The sequence below is a fragment of the Chroicocephalus ridibundus genome, chromosome 5 (assembly GCF_963924245.1).
Source record: "Chroicocephalus ridibundus chromosome 5, bChrRid1.1, whole genome shotgun sequence".
NCBI lineage: Eukaryota > Metazoa > Chordata > Aves > Charadriiformes > Laridae > Chroicocephalus > Chroicocephalus ridibundus.
In genome coordinates this window covers 28,662,886-28,674,850 of record NC_086288.1, presented here as the reverse complement: position 1 = coordinate 28,674,850, position 11,965 = coordinate 28,662,886, and the positions used below count along the sequence as shown (strand labels likewise).

The window sequence follows — 11,965 nt, the reverse complement described above, 5'->3', positions numbered from 1 at the left end:
GTAACTCTCAGGGTATGACGAGAACAGCTTCTGGCAATGTGGGCTTCCCAGAACCTGGAAATAGAAAAAAGGTCAGTGGCTTCCTTTCCCCTACAATGCCACATCCTTTTTCACTTTGGCGTAGCCCATACCATGCCCTCTTCCCCAAGCTGTTCATACACTCACACCCTGGTCCATTAGAGCTCTTTCTGACTTTGCACGCTGCAATACACTGCAACATGACCTACCAGTTCCTATGAAAGGCATGGGAAGGAGGCAGCAGTAAAGAAGGTGATGAAGAGGGGAGGAGAGTAATGAAGGAAGGAGACGACTACTGTGCTTAGTCTGTGGAGGCCTTGGAAATACAGCTTTTTTGCCTAGTTATGGCCCTTCTGTTGTCAATGGCTAAAAGCAGCCAAACATGTGGGTACACTGCAGGTCAAAGTTAAAAGTCAATTGAAGTAGCGTTACAGGGTGATTACATTGCTCCAATTGTGCTGATTGCATGGGCAGACCGCCATTCGCATAAACCACAACAGCAACTGCTGAATCAGCTCCTTCTCTGAGGAAAATGAAGCTAGGCAACCCATAAATCCCAGCAGCTACCCCACTACTGTCCAACAGAATCATCCCCCTGCCAAACCCTTCCTTCCATTTTCATTTAGTCTGCAAGGAAATGCAGGGAGATTATTCATCAGAAAATAACTCATTCAAATATTCACGAGGGCTGTTTGGTAGGTGGACTCCAATTCATACACAAGATGCCTGCATATAACGAGGAGCTCAGTAAGGCAGCTACTTCCAAGCACAGGAGTGCTAGATGGTGGGGGAAAAGGTATTTGTTTGGATCATCAGCAGATGGCATCTATTTTACCTTCTCATCACTGAAAGAAAATAAATGGTTGTTGCTTACTCCCTGAGATGAGTTTCCCTGGGTGAAATCTTTAAAGACATCAATTTTTATTTTAATTTATCAAGTATGCACTTCAGAGAGTTGAGTCTTGCTATGGTAATTCTCCTAGAGTCTTTGGAAACTTTGCTGAAGGAAGCTGTGACAAGATCTGGTTTATGAGACAATAAACACCTCAGACGTGTACAGGTTTTGAAGGAGGTCCATTCCTTAAAGACTGATTTCTCTGTTTCCAGTGCAGGAGCTATAGAATGTGAGACACTCTCATTCTAGTCTGTTTTTTGTAGCTTGCATTTATCTTCATTTGTATTGTCTGCCTTTTGCAGGAGATTTATATCTCTTCTGCATAACGGTCCCAGCATGAACAATTCTGCCAGTAAAAATGAAAAACTACAAAAACACGTACTACTGTAGAAGTTACAACTGATTCACAGAATGTAAACAAACACGCAACCATCTGTAGGTCTCCATGTAAAACTAGTAAAAAAATGTTAAGTGCAGATTTGTGCAGACATATTCTGATTGCTGTTAAATTTGTGATTGTAGACATGTGCTGGATATTAGCTTTTATTGTATTTTGCCTTACCCAACGAATTCAAGGCTATTTGTCAATTATAACACATCCTCCTCAGATTTAAAGAAACAAGTAATGGATATTCCCGAGTACATTCTTCAATATGAATCTACAATCACTAACCAACATCTCAGCCACCTATGACAGACTGTTTCCATTTTAACATAAAAGGAATTGCTGCTGACTGTGGCTTGCTGGGATTACGTGCTTTATTATGTATCTCTCTGATTTTACTTTAGAAGCTCAGGGATCAAGAATATCAGGCAATTTCAACGGTCTTCATCAGTTGCCCTCTAAACCTGTGAGAAAGAATCCAACAGGCAAATACGGCACCCATCAAATAACATTAATATCTATTGTAAAGAGAGGGGACAGGAAGAGGGAGTGAGGGACACTCCTAGATCTCCTAGAGAGATCTCCTAGAGCACACTGGGCCATGTGGGAAATTATGTAATCTAGGCAAAGCATGATACAAATATTTCTTCTTTTGTGTGTGTGTGTGAAGGAAAATACATCAGCTTCATTCTTGTTCACACCTCCTCTTCATAAAGCAAAAAAACAATGCTGTCCACTGTAATATGAGAGGATTCCGGGAATTTCATGTACTGAAATGCTGCCCATAAACAACAAAAAGGCAGCATTTTATTGCATTTTGCCTGGGTTATATAGTCCCCAACACTATAATATGTTCTCCAGTGGCCTAGAAATCAGGGTGTAACTTGGATGTAGATGAAGATCTTTAGTTTTTAATTAATAATACATAGTGCAGAATCTGAAAGGCTATCTATAATTTATGTACCAGTGTCTCAAAAGCAGTCATTCATACATTATATATTCAGACAGAAAATTATCTTGCTTTTATTTTCCAATAAAAAGTATATTAAGATGTTACTGTGTACCCTCCAAAATGTATCAGCGCTACCCAGAGCTTCATAGCCAGGTTCCACTGGGTTCTGTTTGCTGCAAGAGGCTGAATGTGCAAAAGCATTATTGACTGAGCATCTCTCCCTCTCTTCTGATGGGCTTTTAAAAATGATCAGGCCATTTCTTGGATCTTTGCTAATTTACCCATACAGGGACAGATAATTGAAAAAATAAAATAATAATAAAAAAGTAGTTTATGAAAAGGGAAGGAAATGATTTAACAATAAGGGGTTTCCAAACTGGACTTAAGAAAAACTAATTATGGTAATATACCACAAAACTCCTATAAAATAGAGGAAGAAAAAAGTCATTTTTGAAATACAAGTTTATGCAAAGCTATTGCATATAAAGCATGTTTCATGTTAACAGCCATTCTCATCATGCTGTCCTATTTTCCAAGCACCCACCTACTTACGGGCACTTTAAAAAGTAAAAATAAAAAAATGCATACTGTGTATGCCAAACATGCATAAACTTAAAAGTTGCTTTCAATGCTGTATTTTCTCCCCCTCTCTATCAAACCGAAAAGCCTAAAATAGTGATATCAAGCTACTGTTACACCCCGGTCTTCGTTATGCCACTTTTAAGCGTAAAACAATGTAGACCAGATGCCAGCAGGATCAAACAAGCCCTCCCTCCTGCCTCAGGTGCTGGGGGGTGTCATTTCTGGGTGGCTGAGAGTCCCAGCTGCCTGACAGACTGTCTGAACCCATCCACTCCAGGACAGAGGGAAATGAGTCACATCTGCACTTGCTCTGCTGGAGCTCCACCACAGCGGATGTGGGACCAACCAGAGCACGAGTTGTGTTTTTTTCAAACTTGCCCCTCTTCCATGTTCTACACTCCTAAACAACTGTTCATTTTTTTTCCCTTAAAGTAATGAAATAATCCAGCCTCAACAGAGAGGTAGTGCAAAAGAGATAAGAAATATTTTCCAATCTCATAAGGGCAAGGAGATGATAAACTAATTAATATTTGTGATGTATCTGGATGGGTGATGATTTGTATGTAGTGAGACAATGAGGTAGGTAGGAGATCAGAATTCACAAGACAACTGTCAGCAAAGTGAGAAAAGGAGTATCAACCCACAGAGAAAGAAGGTATGTAAAATTACTATTTTTTTAGCATGGATCTAAAGCTGCCATCTGAATTTTACTCCCTCAGTATAATAATATTTTTGAGAAAAACCAAAAAAGTTCAACATGACCTACAAGCAAAAAATCTAGAAATGAAATGTAATTCTTTGAGATTCATATACTTTACTCTCCTTTGTAAGTGGAGCCAAGCATTAAGCTGCTCCTGTGGGTATGTCAGGGGGGAAAAGACCTGTCAAATATTTCTGGGTTAAGCCTACCTCTCCCTCTCTACGTAGCACAACACAAAACCAGTTTGTGCAGTATGTACAACTAAAATTATCACCTCTCAGAATTGAAATTTGGGGATGGAAGGACATTTGAGAGACATTACTATTAGTAGACTGAGGTGTTATCAAACAGAACATTTAACTTGGCTAGTCTAAAATCATAGCATATTTTTCCTTCACAATTTGTAGCTCAATAACTAGGATTACCAACTAGCTCTTAGTAGTTATTTTGAAGATTATAGTAATTCCATTTCAATGAATTTCTTCATAATCATCTGCTTCTTGGTATAATAAAACTTTAGAATATTACAGTGTATCAATTAGCACATAGTTACCACAGAAGTCTGAAATACAGCAATCCAAATCCACCTCTACTTGAGTTTTGAAATATTACTTCTTAATCTTGCAAACTGTCCACCCTAGTGGTGAACCGTTTCTAATTTATTTTTTTATCTCTGCTGCTACTCTTTTGTTTCTGTTCTGTAAATTTGCATCATTAGGTATTTTAAATAATCTCGTATGTTTTTCCTCATGGGACTCTACTGACAGATTTTACATGATGGTCTATGCTACAGTTACATTTCTCTGATAAGAAATCAGCAAGAGGAAAAAAGACACTGAGAAAAAAACCTCATCTACTTTATCACATTTATCAGCCATTCTAAAAAAAGCCTTGCAAAACCTCAAGCTGAGGCAAATATGAAAAAGAACTGTATCTTTGTAAGTAGTTAACTGTAGGCAAATAGCAATGTAATCTATGCTGGAATTGCTTCTGCGACAGGAACTGTTAGATTTTCTCATTAGCTAAAAAGTAAAATATTGGCAAATTAGACTACAATTTTAGCAAAAAACTCTGAGGTCACATGGCCTATTTCGTCTGTTCTGACAGGACTGAGCCGTTCATTTTGAAGTGTTTTGTACAACCTGGTTTTGAGTAACTCCAATTAAAAAGTGAATAAGATCATTCCAGTGAAAGGTTCTTTATAATTCATTTGCCACCTCACAAGTTGTCTTTGAAAGCTACCATGAAGTACTTAAAGTTCATGCTATTAGAAAACACTCCTTAATAGACATGTTATTGGTTTCTTCGTACTGCTTGAGTTGTATCTGAAAAGGATTTTCTTACTTGAAGAATAATGACTATAATCTGGACTAAATTAATTCTATGGTCAATGGTCAAAGGTATGAGCATTACTAAATTAACAGGAGGAGGCTGTAAATCAACATTGTGTTAACGAACCACTACAGTACAGTAATCATGTTCTGAAAAATTACAAATAGTCCTCAACAAATCAGATGTCAGGACTACATAATGTTACATGGCTACTGAGAAGAAAATGATGTCACCTTAGTCTCTCAGTCCCATATGATCAATAAGAAGCAAGTGTTGACAACTGGTCGGGAGCTATACATCACCTTTGCTTATTGGATATCTCTCTTTGCAATCCCAAACATTGTAGTCAATAGCCTCTTTAGTTTTAAATCTCCATATGTTGCTACAATCCTGTTAAATTGTCTTAAACTAGTCCTTCCCTGTTTGCAACCCATACATTTGCTATTTTTCAAGAATGCAATTCCAGTGTCCCCTTCCTTTATCTTCCAGACCATTCTTTACAATTGATTTTAAAGAGAAGCCAAGCATTACTCCTGTGTGGTTCAGGCAGCCACTGCTTTTCTAGACATACTGGCAGATATTTTACTAATTTGAAACGAACATACAACACGATATAAAGGAAGAAGGAATGATGCATAGGAAGGTATGTCCACGGACTATGAGGAGAGGGAAGAGCGAATAAACCTGGCTTGCATCAGACAAGATTACAGTACAAAAACCGTGAATAATCTGGGTCTAACAAATCCAGTCTGTATGCATCCAGTGATGCTTTCAGTGAAACAAAGAAACACAGTGTTTTGCTATTGGGGGTCTGAACTGACCTGAACAACTATTTATTGTCTTTCTGGTCATTCCTGCAGATCGGAAGACAAATCAGCAGTTCATTTATGACCAAGCTTTACTTATAATCCCTAAACTACTTTGTCATCTATTTAATGGGATTTGAGTCCAATGCAATTTACATTTTTCTAAGAACATCCTGTTGGGCCCTGCATCAAGTGATTTATTAGCGGTGTACTTCTTCAACCCAAATTTTCAAATAAAGGTATAAAACAACCATGATGGTAGGTGTTAAACATTTATATTTAACAACAATTACTGTAAGACAAAGACAAGACACATCAGGTATTACCTTCGGAAGTATGTAAGAGTAGATTGCTATACAGCATTATATTGTGGAATTGACTTTCTTATGCTGTAAACGGCATTTGAACTGGTTTCTAATTACAACATGATTCATTCAGTTTGTTACCACTGAAGGCTTAAACATCACCCAATTCACAGATTATTCTTAAGCAAAATCTTGAGGATTTTGTGACCTGAACATGCATACCAAAATTTAAATCATAATAACAGGTAATTCTACATGAAATTATATTACATAGACTGGGGGGAGGGTGGGGGAGAAGGAGAAGAAATTTCATTCCTGCTGTTATACCTGAAAAGAGACTTTTTTTTTAAATCCACACAGATGCATAATGTAGCTGAAGCTTCTTCAAAACTACATAAAACTTGTGACCACCAAGGACACTATAGGAGGAAACAGATTTTTTTATATATATAAGAATTAAATTAAAGAATGACACAAATAATTTTCATGACATGCAGTGCTTTTACGTTCCAGGCCACCTATTTTATATTCTTTTATATTTCACCTCTGTCATTAAGCAATTTAACTGTAACGGTATTAGAGAAAGAAGCTATTAGATTTGTCTCACTTGACCCATTTTTTCCTTAACTGACAGTGTTACTGTATACAGCAACATTTTCTTTTGGACTCATGTTCCCTTCTAGATCTAGAAGTATTTTAGTAGGCGTGAACTTAAGTAACAAAAGGAAGGTCTCAAGCACTATTTTCTTGCCTCCTTGGAAGCTATCACACAAACTGAGTAACACTCTTAATTCTTTGATAGCTATTCATGAGATTTAACCAATATTTAGAAATATGTCATGTTCTTAGTTTCTCCTTTTTGTCCACTAGACAAGAAGAGTGGACACTCAGTTAAATGCATGTTAATTCCTATAGTACATCTGATAGCAAAATAAAGTATGTGTGTGCATGGGCAGATAAACTAACATGACTACAGCATGAATCTAAAAAAGCCACACACATGCAACCCCCTGCTAAAATGCAAAACCAAACAGTATCATCATCCCAACTGCTTATATTAGCTATCATTGCAATATTACCTGTATTGTAATATAACCTAGCAACCTTATCAGTGGATTTTACTATGAAAGCTGCAAGTAAAATTAAGAGTTAATAATGAACTGGGAATAAATCTTTCAAGACCACTTCAAGCTCTTTACCAGACAAAAAAAGTTGTTCAAACCTTAGCAGACCTGCAGGAAACAAACATGTAATATATGTAGGAAATTATACTGGCAATGTATTGAATATTAATTAAATACAAACAAGAAGCCACTATTCCAACAATAGCAGTATATTCGTGAAGGGAAAATAAAAAACAGTATTAGCAAGAAATTAATTTTGAGAAGACCAGTGAAAAACTAAAGCTAAAAAGCATTACAGAAGTATATAATTATCCCCAAATTAGTGTTATGTATCTTGGATGTTTGGAGGTAAGCTTATATTTGAAGTAGATTTATTAAAATTGAACCTTGAAATTCATATTGAGAACACCCAGACAACTTGAACACAACACTGACGTCATTCCCAAGACATGTTTTTCATGTTTTAACATGGATATTTTTGTTTGTTTACCCTCTAATATAGCACCACTTCATGACAAGCACTGAGGTCACTTAATAATTTAGCTAGTTTTTCCTTGCCTAGAAACAGTGAGTATTCTCACACCTCCAGCATGAATTATAAATTCCTTGATTTTATGACAGATAAAAAGTGCAGGCATTAGGAGGTTGAAGAACGGGGGAAACCTAATTCTTCTGCTGGGCCTGTAGAGAAGACCTCAACATGAGAGACTTCACAGCTAACTTAATTTGTCAGCTAGAGTCTTTGCTGGAAATGGCATTGGCAGTAATACCTAGTCATAAGCAGACATTAACATCTCACCAGAGAAAACCTTCATGACTGGGCTGGTATAAGAAGACGTATAAATTGATGGAGATAACCCTGCAGTTAGAAAATTCAGGTGCTTTGTTCTTAGAAATAAGGCTGCTGGCTGTAGGCTTTGCTATGCCTAATACTGTCTTGAGTTGCAAATAGTCAGGTACCAGCACCATGCTCGCCGTTACCCCTGTTCTCATCGTTGTCCTGGGCAGGCCAGTATCACTGTCTCAAAAGCTGTGACAGCAGCACCATAGCTCAGGAAAACTCAAGCAAACACTAGTTCAGCTCAGTAGCAAAGGCTCAATCAGGTTCAACTAAAAGCACAGAGCCAACACATCCAGCCTGTCATCAGGTAGGGGTTAAAGCGCACATACCACGACAAATGGTACACCAAGCACTCCTTCCTAAAACTGCCACAATCCTCACTAAGGTTTATCCTCCCTTAAACAGTGAACTAACAACACAGCTCCTGCATTATGTTCCACCTCCCTCTTCTCAGCAACCCGTCCTAGATAGTCTCCTTACAACGTTATCCGGATCACCCTACGCCTACCACAATGCTTCCTTCTCCCCCTGGATGAGAACACACATTTTGCCCATACCATTGCAAGCCTTTGTGCATACCATGCACATTGACCAATGCTCCAGCAAAGGCTTCATGTGGAGCACAGCTTCTTGCTTTTGGACTCTGCTGAAGGCTTATCTTTCCGCAACTAGTAGAAGTCTCCTGAGAAGAGCAAATCTTATTCTTCCTTTTAGGACTCATTTCTACAGTGCTAGCTTATCCTGCCTCTCAAAGGGTAAATAATTGTCCTATCACAATTCCATTTTTCCCCTCATGCTAACACCCAGGAAAAACTCCTAATTTTGGTTTTACTTGACAGAATGACAGAGTTCCAAGTTCCATTTTAGTTATTTTTATATTTAAATACATTTATACTTAATTATCTTTTTTTCCGAGTTTTTATTTCTATGGTGAAGATCGCCACAGTTCAGACTGCCAAATCATCCCAACCACATCCAACCACATTATCTAACCCGTCTTTTAAGAAGCAGTAATCATTATTGCGTTGGCAAAATAGTCAGATTCAATATTTAAAATGTTTTATCTTTCACATATTGCTTCCTCCATTATAAGATATCTCCTTCCCTGCTCACAACTCAAGACTACTGACACTAGTGCTGTGTCCAAAAATACCATACTGGAATGAGGTATTGCCTAGATACCTGTCACTTCAATAAATGAAACCTGAAAGCGAAAATGAGCAGAAAGGAACCATGGGAGGTATTCCATGCTCTTCCTGATGCACACATAGACTGACGTGACTGGGTCTAGTCTGGATTTTACCTGTGTACATGTAGCCAGAGGCTTCTTCTGTGTGGCAGGCCAGGCCAAGCCAGAAACTCACCAAAACCACCCACTCATTAGCAAAAGCATACTGAAAAAACAACAAACCCAGACCCCAAGAAACATACCAAATAAAAAACAAGTATATACCTGTGTAATGACAGAAACAGCTCACAATGGTTCAGTTTTTCACATATCAGTTGGACACGGTCCCTGCAGCATGCAAGGGCTTTACAGAAGTAGTTCTTTGACTCAAGTACAGCCTCCTGCAGATTTGTGGTTTGTGGCTGACTACAAACTGTGAAGGTTTTGTCACGCCGAGGCATCTATAAAAGCTGCCTCTAAGTGGATTTTCCTTTCTCTAATACTGATTGAATTCACTCTGCAGCCTTTCCTTCATTTCAGGCAGTGCTGAACATTTGTCTCCTTCCTCTGTTTTGGACATCCACATTCCTGAAACTGATACTTAGCAACTTCACCTTTGAGATCTTTAAAACCTTCGACAAATCTCACTAAAATCAGCCTCAAGGCATTAAAGTTCTGGTAGGGGAGAGGAACACAGAGGTTCAGAAGGGTGAGAAGCCCACAGCCATGCGTGAAGTGCAGTTGGACAAGGTTCGCTTCCTTTGGAAACCAATTTAACACTTTTTTCTTCCAGAAGGTACTTTCAGTTTTCCTGTAATCCTGTTTTAAGGGGCAACTTCGTGGTGCATCTTGCCTTTCTTTTGAACTTGAAAGATGCTACCTTAATTAAACACCCCTGACTAAATTTGAGGGTGAGCATAGCAGCGAGCTGAAGCGTTTGCAGTCTCTCTCAGGGGCTGCTTCATCTCACTCTTTCAGGTTTTGGTTTTCCTCTGTGCCACGTCAAAAAAATAAATGCATGGCATAACTTTGCAGAGGAGTTAAATCCTGCCGCACCAGAACACCTTCCCGGCCAGGCACTGGAACTGTGATGCTATGGGAGACATCCTCCGTGGATAATCTTCCAGGCGCCCTGCATCCTCGGTGGGCTTCCCACACAGGGCGGTGGCTCCCTGGGATGTCCTGGGCTCCTGTTGCGGCCTTTCCCTTAAACCCTAAACTCTTCAGAGCTGTAAAGGCCCCAGTCTCTCCTCACTTTTCTCTCCACAGCCCAACAACTTCGACGGTCGAGGGCTTCTACCGCGTCTAACCGGGGGAAGAAGGAGGCGGGGTGGGGGTGGGGGGTGCGTGGGTGTGTGTTCAGCGCGGTCTCCCCTCACGCTCCTGCCCCAGAGCCGGGCGGCGACGCTTCCCGCCGGCGCGGACACGGCGGGGCCGGAGCGGGCGGCGAAGCCCCACTGCCGGGAGGAGCCGGGGGCGGCCCTACGCTTCCGGCCCGGCGGCAGCGACCTCAGCGGCCGGGACAAGGCTCTCTGTGCCGGGGGAGAGGGAGCGGCGGCGCCATGCGGCCGGCAGGTCGGTGAGGGGCGGTGCGGGGGCGCGGGAGGGCTGCGAGGGCCGCGCCCCCAAGGGTGGGCGGGGGTGTGAGGGTGGGCGCCCTCGCTACAGCCGCCATGTTGCGGCCCGGGGGGCAAGCGGAGGGGCAGAGGTGGCGGGAGGCGGTCACAGGTAGGTTTTGTGGACGAGGGGATTTTTTAGGGCTCGGTGTGAAGGAGGCACTTTGCCGCCGGGACGGGTGTGGTGGTTTTCTCCAGGGCTGCCCTCGGGGAGCTGTTGGCGAAGGGTGGAGGCAGTGGCGTGTGGTGGGGGTCCCTGTGGTGAAATGGGATGTGCTGCTCCCTGGGAAAGTGCCTTTGCTTCCCCATGTTGTCGTCCAGGTGTCATGTTGGAGAGTGGAGAAACCTATGTGAGGTATTCCCTGCTTTTTTTTTCTTGATAAAGCTGAGTGCTTATTGGGCGCGTACCCGGCTAGCATGGCTAGTCAAAAAAAAAAAAGAATTCTTTCCTTTACATATTTCAACCTCTGTTACCTGTTTGCATGTTTTCATGACAAATTATGCCAGAGTTTTTATTGAGGCAACTTTTCTTAGCACCTCAAGGCAGTTCTAGATCACTTTTCCTTGAAAATAGCCCTCAATTGCAAGTGGCAAATCGCAAATTCAATGCACCTGTTATTGTCTTGCAGTACATAGCGTAACTTTTCTGAAGAGTGGGAAGCCTGGCACCAAAAAGTTAGGAAATTAAAGAATAAAAGTTGTGCGAACAATGTTAATTCTGTCCTACATGTATATCCACTCTGTGATAGTCTTAATTGGCTAATCACTTGCTGTGTTATTAATTAAAAATTGATCATCCTTTTTCAGTCTCAGCATTCTGCATGGGATCCAGCCTTATTTTATACTGTACAGCAAAATTGTGGTAGACTTTGCACAGAAATACTCATTTCCTTATTTATGTTTTCGTTGGCATTCGTCACATCATCTGTGTACCTCAAAACTGTTAGCATATGTTTTGTTACTCTCTTGATAGTATTGGAATGTATTATCATCCAATTTACTGCTGGAAAAAATTGATTAAATGGTAAAGTGACACATGAAGGTCGTGTGTCAATCAGAGGCAGTCCTGAATCTGAACCAGGAACCCCTTACTCCTGGTCCCTGTGTTCATTCTTCCTCATTCTTCCTAGTCATGTTTCCTTATTCACAGAAACACTGTGTATTTACTGGTCCTGTCTTCTTCATTTGGAAGGCTCAGCAACACTGAAATCAAACTAGTGACTGCAAAGCTGGACACTCAA

The 11,965-nt window shown here is 40.5% G+C and overlaps 1 protein-coding gene across 6 annotated transcripts in view; it reads left to right on the top strand.

Annotated features, from left to right (window-relative positions):
• Nucleotides 1-10,583: 10,583 nt before the first annotated feature.
• BANK1 (B cell scaffold protein with ankyrin repeats 1) overlaps nt 10,584-11,965 on the top strand; it is a 160,790-nt gene continuing 159,408 nt past the window's right edge. For 5 of the 6 annotated variants that reach the window (XM_063336899.1, XM_063336897.1, XM_063336896.1 and 2 more), the window contains exon 1: nt 10,584-10,683. In XM_063336899.1, coding sequence (XP_063192969.1) covers nt 10,671-10,683 — 13 coding nt within the window. In that variant the 5' untranslated portion in view covers nt 10,584-10,670. The remainder of the gene's footprint in view (nt 10,684-11,965) is intronic. The other variant, XM_063336900.1, reaches the window with a different exon arrangement.